At 52.7% G+C, this 7,820-nt stretch overlaps 1 protein-coding gene across 1 annotated transcript in view; it reads left to right on the top strand.

Annotated features, from left to right (window-relative positions):
* The window catches only part of LOC113210780 (frequenin-1), a gene marked incomplete at its 5' end in the record, with an annotated part of 33,854 nt that overhangs the window by 8,726 nt on the left and 17,308 nt on the right, over nucleotides 1-7,820 (top strand). Inside the window, 1 exon segment of the mRNA XM_052266164.1 lies at nucleotides 2,822-2,870. Within this exon segment, the coding sequence (XP_052122124.1) occupies nucleotides 2,822-2,870 (49 nt within the window).

Below are 7,820 nucleotides of genomic sequence, written 5' to 3'. Positions count from 1 at the left end.
CCCCCCCTCTCCTCTGCACCCGCCCCAATGTCTGAAATTGGAATTGCTTCATCGGCATTAAATCACTGTGCGCCTTATTATGGCCGGTCTCAGGCCTGGTTGCTGAGCTGCCACCACCTGTATGCATCATCAGACTCAAAGAGGGGGGGGGGGTCTACTAGCCATGTTTGCGACCGCTGCCATGGCTCCTTTTGACGTTCGCCTCCTGATGCCGCTGCTATGAGTGGTAGAGAGTGACGGGTAGGAAAGGTGACGCGGTGATGGGGGAGTCTGTCAGGCTGGCCCAGCCAGACCCAAGGAGCGAAAGCGGCCTCTGTGTGCCCAAGATCCGACAGGCAGGCAGGTGGAGAGGTTGCCACACACACAGGCAAACACACACACACACGCGGACGTGGGTGCGTGCATTAGAGCAAACTCTGCTCATGTGCCACAGCTCAGCAGCATGGCACCTTATCAACAGAGACCATAGGGCCTCTCTCTGGACCCTTGTAGGGGGTTGGGCCTCCCGGGGTGGTTGCTGCTGGCCCACCACAGCAGAGCAAGGGTCAGCCTATACACTACCATCCTATCGCATGGCCCACGTTGTGCTCCCGGTCGCGTCAGGCCGCTGAAGCGAACACATTTTGCCTGATGGTCGAAGTTTCGCGGTCGCTCCCGAGCAGCATCTCTTGATCTTGATTTCATTTGTGTGTCGTGTTGAGGCTGGTGAGAGGTCGCGGTGGTGTAGGCGCTCTCTTGCCTCACTGCGTCTCATTATATCTCCCGCGCTCCGCCTCGCCTCGTCCCCCGGGTACTGCCGCGCTCGCCCCCCGGCCCGGCCCCTGCTCTAATTGGAGAGGATGGCGAGGAGGCACGGCGCCGCGCGCCCCTGGACCAACAGATTATTTCTCCGTTTTCTTCATTGTGTTTGCGATATTGGGGGGTGAGTGCTTCTCGCCCAGCTATCGCTTCGTCGCCTCGCCTCGCTGACGATGCTGCGCTCTTATTAATAACCGTCGTCGCGATCACAATGGGTCCTCATTTTGGTGTTCATTATCCCAGCGTAAGGATTCATCGGTACTCTATAGTTTTCGTAGTTATATTTCGATAACTTGGTGTTTAGAGAGTAATTTTTATTATCACGTTTTTAGCTGATGATACTTTTTTTTTTTACTCAACTAAAACTACAAAGACATGTTCATGTTCTAACAAATTTTGTATTGTCCCTTAATGCGAGCTTTTAGCTCATGGGACCAATAAGCTGAGGCAATAAATAAATAAACAAGTCATTACAACTTTTTCATATTGCTTGTACTGAGTACTGAGAGCTCTCATGCAGCGAGTGGTATAGTAAAGAGGCAGTATGCATGACGTCATCCAGATGTATAGTGGGCGCGGAAGCGGTCCACCCCCGTCCATCCGTGCCACACAGCCTCAGATCTCCCCTACCCCTTCAAAGCGAGGACTTTTAGGTTCGCCCTATTTGAGTCATATGCGCTGAATTCTCTCTTTAAGAGAGTGTATGAGATTTCCCGGATTTCCCTGACCTCACCCAATTGCACTGAGGGACCTCACCCTCAGACGAGGACCGTAAATTATGACTCAAGTAAGAGTGAGAAAATACAATCTTGCTCTCAGGTGAGTGATATTTTTTGAGTCACTGATCTCGCCCTCCCGAGAGCAAGAAATCTAGACTCTAGCATTTACAAGTGCGTGAACAGTGTGAACGTAATAGTTGAGGCTGTTTGAGGTCGAGCAATAAAGGAGGTTTGCGCGGTGGTGGCTTCCTAGACTTCCTATCCATGCAGACTTTAGCAGACCCTTCTCTCCATCTCTCTCTTCTCTCCATCTCTGTCTTCTCTCCTTTTCTCCCGCCCTTTCACTCTGTCTCTGTCTGCTTGTCTTTGTTTGTCTCTTTCTCTCTCCTTACTACTTCTCCTCGGCACATAGTCCCTGCGTGTGCTTCCACCACGATCAATCAAAGTGGCAGAGTGGAAAGAGTAAAACGAGGGAAGCAGGGGGATGGAGGAGAACTCGGAGGGGAGGGGTTGGTGCAAGCGCTCAGAGAAAAATGTTTTGCCAGCCTGTTTTGGCAAGACTGTGGCGTGGCATAGCGTGCCTCACGGTCGGTGCACGAGGAGCGGCAAAAGGACTTCCGTTTGTGACTGATTTATCCGTCCCTCGGCGGCGCGCCGCGCCACGCACCGTGTCCGGCCAATTACTGGCTCCGCTCCTCCGCTTCCTCCGCTCAGCCATCCGCTCGACTCCAATATCACTGCAAATAAAAGATATAATTGCGCGTTCTGATAGGGCAACTTTTACACTTAAACATTCATACATATGTATCTATGTTGAAATCTTGTGACAGCCCATTTTTTTCTTGTCAAGTAATTCCAAGTCGATAGGAAGTGCTTGTACATTTACACATTTACAATTTTAAATTGTAATTTTACGACACATACATTATGGGAATTTTTCCGCTAAACCTACCGACTATTTTTCACAGTGAAAGGTCTTGTGCAGTTTTGTATTTGTTTTCGCAGGTTAGATAGGGTTTCCTCCCAGCAGCAACAGTCTTTGAACAAAGAAACAATATCGCCTTCGAGTCCAGAGGCAGCCAGTTGCCGGTTCACGGTGGAAATAAGGTCCCAGACACATTAGGGCGCTGGAGCGAGAGGGACCGAACGGAGCGAAGCCCCGTATCTCTGTTTCTACGAAGTACGGCGGCAGAAAGTGTCCCCTCTGAAGGACGTGGCGTCTTCTGAGGAAGAGGGGGAAAGGGGGGTGGCGGTATCGCGTCGAAGCAGTGTAGTCTAATCGCCAATTTGCTTGTTTGTTCCAGGCACAAAGGATTCCTGAAGGACTGCCCGAATGGACTACTTACCGAGCAGGTACGTCGTTGGTGATAAGCAGCCCGAGAGCAACGCACTCTTTGAGCATTGAGTCTTTGTAAATCCGTGGACTTGTGTGCAGTTAATACACTGTAAACGTAAGGACCATGTTTCTCGTTCAAATTCAGTGACTGTTTTTTTGGTTGTTTTTTTTACATTGCCCGTAGTCTCTATTAGAGAACAACGTGATATCTGCATCGCTCAATAAAAGTGACATCGGCTGTTCTGTATCCGTATCCGTATCACTAAAACATCGCGCTGAAACATCTCGGCCACGGTCACTCTTGTTGAACGCCTAATGAATGACTCTAGGGGCGATATTCAATATCGCTCTGTGTGATATTTGCTAATTTAATTTTAAATAACTACTAATTTACAAAAGTAGTTAATGACACAACTCTATCTAGCTGGGACACACGAAAAGATTTGTCACAACGTGAGTGTGTGCGTGCATATGTGTGCTCGTTCGTCCCTACGTGTGCAAGCGGTGACAGCACGCGGGACGTGGGACATTTAAATAATGTGGTTTGGTGAGTCGTTATCCGTCTTTGCGGCGGGAAATGCTTTATCTTGTTGCGTCACAGCGTGGGATGGTGGTGGTGGTGGTGGTGGTAGGAAAAGGAGGAGATGGGAGGCCCAACCCGGCCGGCTACGATACAGCCCTTGTTTCTTGCTCCTCTTTCTTCTCACCCCCCCCCCCTACCCTTTTCCTCTTTCTCTTTCTTTATTTCGCCAACATAATCGAGTGAGTGTCATCCAAGGGGCGATGCGACGCTGCGATAAAGCGCGCTGCTTTGCTCTCTCTCGCTCTCGCTCTCCCTCCCTCTCTCTCGCTCTCGCTCTCCCTCCCTCTCTCTCGTCTTGTCGCTTGCTTGCCTGCCTTGTCGGACCCCGCCCCAGCAGTATGCGGCCCTGGCGGGGCCTGTGCGCGGTGTGACCCGGATTAGTCCCCCCCCCCCTCTCCTACCCCCGCTCGTCCTTCTCGCTCTGATTCACGACAGGGACTACAACAACATAAAGAGGCGGCCCGACCTCTCCGACAGCATTCCTTGACGCCAAACAAGCAGTTCTGATGATGAGGTACGCTCCCCCCGGCATCTGCAGCTGCCCCCCTGGCGCGCCCTCCTCAGCTGCAGCTGCCGGCATAGCTTTCTAATCTGGTCTTGGCTTGGACTGATATACGGCTGCACCTCTGCACGGTAAAAATTATGTCTATTTGTCATAATTTTTTTCAGGAAAAAGGGAAAAATTTGAAAAAATATTCTGATGAATACTCCTTAGATTTTGAGGGGGTCTGCCCTTTTCGATGAGTTTTTCGCAAGCTGCAGAAGTATATCAAAACTTTCCCATTTCCCATCAAAAATTAGAAATTGTTCTGGCCGTGTACAAGCTGGCCTCGTAGCCCAGCCCACTTGGCCTCTACTACAGCTGTGTGACGCAATAGAGAACTCGCCCTGCGTTGGCTCATTAAGACACTGCTGCCGCTGCCACTTCTTTGGCGATGTTATCATCTTCCTGACTGATGAATATCCAAATGTCGCGTCGGGGAAGGAGACTGGGTGAAAAGTTTACTCGTCGCAAAGGAGATATTTAAAACTAACCCGCCACAAAGTTAAATCCCCGTCTGTCTGCTCCTCCAGCGGGGACTTATTCCTACGCACCACAGTTGCGGACTCAGCGGTCGTCCTAGAGAAGGACCATCAGGGCCTCTTGTCATCCTTCTGTCTGAAAGGGGGGCCTTTTAGGTTCGAGATCCACTCGTCACTTTTGTGGAAATTTACAAAATGTTTTGTAATTTCGATTTTCAAAATTTTGTGTGAATCTACGAAAACCCATTGTTGCTCGCAAATAAATTACGTCTATAAGCGTAGCCTGAAATTATACAACTCAAAATTTGAATTTTACGAAACACATCATAGAACATTTTCTTTTAACCCGTACACGTATTTTTCACACGTGTTGATTCTATTTTTTTCGGCTTTGTAGACTACAAATATAGCATGTACTTTGCAATTGCCAAAGCACTCTTTGATGAATGCAAAAAGTACTGATCGTGGCTACATACATATGTCCTACCCCTGCATATCACATTTCCTATTCCCTTCACACCACTGTGAGAAATATATTTGTACAAGTACGATATATTTTGTAATTTGCCAGTTACAATACGAGTCGTACATGTACAACCTCCCACTGTCGCTCGATATTCGATTCCAAGTCGATACATAGGGCTAGTAAATTGTACAATTTTAGATTGTACTTGTACGACTTCTTCCATGGAAAATTTTCCTGTACCCGGTACGACAATTTTTCACAGTGACTGCCTGCAGGTGTGCGCCGCGCCTCGTCACGCCAGAGATGCGGTGATGCTTCGTTGACAGCCCTGTGGCGTAGAAGGAGGGTGACAGGGGGCTGGAGCTGGTAGGGAAGGAGGCTTGGAATCATCGTTAAAAACAGGGGTCCATAACTTAACATTTAAGCTAAACGTTATGATCAATATCTCGCGTTATTGACTAGTTAAAAGCGTTATGCATATAAAGAAATTGCAGAAATGTGCAGGGGAATAAGTCATAAGATCGATAACGCCAATAACGCAAGCCGTTTACGAACCTAACCTAACCCAAAATTCGCTTATGCGTTAAGTTATGGACCCCTGGTTAAAAATTGATTTATGCGTCTGCTAAAAGTAGACAGCTGACAGCTGCTTGTTACATGCAGGAAAATATGGGAAATGGTGCGAAAATTGATTTATTTTCATCATCGCCTCTAAAATGTTCAGAGTGAGCTCAATCGCGATTGGCTTTTGATGCTTTCTCTCGGCGAATATAGAAAAGGTCACGGTAAAGACAATGTCTCATTTTTTCAGGAAAACCGTAAAACTTTGAAGAACTTCCACATTTGAGGAAAACTTCTCCCATCAGGTCTCAGATAATGAGGAATCCTCTCTAACAATGAGGAAAAAATCTCACATTTTCCCAATGGAGTCTCTCGAAGTTTTCCCTTTTTCCCTCAAAAAATGAAACATCATTTTTACCGTGGTGAGATTTTTCGTCGCTTTAATAAAAATGATGTTCGCCTTAAGAAACAAAAAGGACACAAATCACACGCCTGTAACATTCGTACGAGCCCCTTTCTCGTGTGGCGGGCAACATCGACGCGAATATCTTTCACGAGGACCTGCCGCCCCGCTCGCGGTGCGAAGGACAGCTGAGGGGCGCGCCATTGTGGCGCGGGGGCGGCACGGGGGTGGCGCCGCGGCGCGGCCCTTGGAGGGAAAGCCTCGCCTCTCACCCGCCATGATGAATGATACACGTTACTATCTCGCGCCTCGAGCCACCCTCCACCCCTCCGGTCCCGTGGACACACCCACGCGTCCACGCGCGCGCGCGCACACACACACTTACACACACACTTACACACACACACTTACACACACACACAGCGCACGTCCGTCAAACTGCGGGCACATATTCCATATTTAAGCCCATCGCACCCCAAGGGCAGACAAAGTCATCACAGTATCGCCGCCGGCCCCGACAATCGTATATAAACTTTGGCGTTGTGTGATTGAGGTTTGAAAATTTGATCGCCGCCCCCGACGACCGGGCGGGCGCTCCGCTCCCGACCGGACCTGCGGGGGGCAACAGCGCTCACACAGCCCTGTGGAGAGTCCTCTGCACCATCACCACCCCTGCGACCCTAATGTCGTTGCGGGTCGACACTGAATCAGTCTCGAGCCCCCCGCCGCCGCCCACCTTCCCCCCGCACCACCGGCCACCACCGCGGCGGGGTCGGCGGGGCCCATCACAGGGGGTGATGGGCGAGAAGGAGCGAAAGATGGGCCTTGATTGGTTGATGGATCTGTTCCGCCGAGACCCCCGGCGCCGCCGAATCGCACCCCTGCGCTCCTTCGGGGGTGGCTCGGGGGAGGAGAGGAAGGGGGGGGGGGGCTCTATATCGCTCGCAGTTTGTTTCTCGCCGGGGCTGTCGTCGCTCGCTCGCTTGACCCCGGGATCATCCCGGCAGAGCCTCTCTTGCGGACGCTCGCGGGCCCACCCGAACGGTGTGTCGGAGAACGTGTCGACGGAGCGGGGGAGGAGGAGGGTGCGCTCTCTGCGGCTCTGGCAGGGGATCAGCTGGACCCGGCGCGGGCTGGGGCTTTAAGGACCCCGCCGCCGCCGCCGCCCGGGGGCAGGAGGGGGCGGCTTATTGAGCGCAGTTTATCCGCAACACTTTTGTGCGCCAAATGCGCCGGGGTGTATATATAACGGAAGGAGCGCGACTTGCTAGATCGCTCCGGATAGGGGGGTGGGTCGGGTCGCCAGCAGCACCGCGCCCCAGCAGGTGGGGTATGGGTTGTGGGGGTGCGCGGAGGGGACCACCCAATCTATTTTTAAGCAGCGGTCCTGACGGGGCGGGGCGGGACGCCCGTGGGGGGGGAAGCCGGACACGGCTGGACGTGTCGCCATAGCGCACACGCGGGCCGGCGGCGGGGGCAGGGCAGGAGAGGGGGGACACGCCAGAGCCGCGCGGCATTGAAAAAGTAAAAGCGGGTCGTCGCGCGTCGCTGTTTAAAGCGCGCTTCGCGGGCGGCACGGCCAAGGCCGGGGAAGGTGCGGCGGTGGTGGTTACCGGTCGTGGGGGCGGGGTAGGGCCAGCAGCAGGCACCTCCCTGGCGGCGGCATGCGGCATGCATTGTTCATGTATTAGAACGCTTCTCGCAAACAGCTACCCCCCCCTTCTCCCCCGTTCCTCACTGCCCGTCCCGGGGCGGTCCCCCGGGGCCGCGCGCCGTGCCCTCGGCTGGCTGCGCCACGGACCCGGCCCGACCCGCTGGCCCTCCCCATGTCGGTCGCCGTGTTTATGGCTTGCTCGCGGCTCTGCCCGGAACCCCCCACGAGCTCGGAGCGAGCTCCCCCCGAGCGCCTGGTCCACCGTGACCCCCTACCC

Source organism: Frankliniella occidentalis, unplaced genomic scaffold (assembly GCF_000697945.3).
Source record: "Frankliniella occidentalis isolate FOCC.00 unplaced genomic scaffold, Focc_3.1 Scaffold36, whole genome shotgun sequence".
Lineage (NCBI taxonomy): Eukaryota > Metazoa > Arthropoda > Insecta > Thysanoptera > Thripidae > Frankliniella > Frankliniella occidentalis.
The sequence above is the reverse complement of the archived record's forward strand: the minus strand, read 5'-3'. Positions and strand labels throughout refer to the sequence as shown.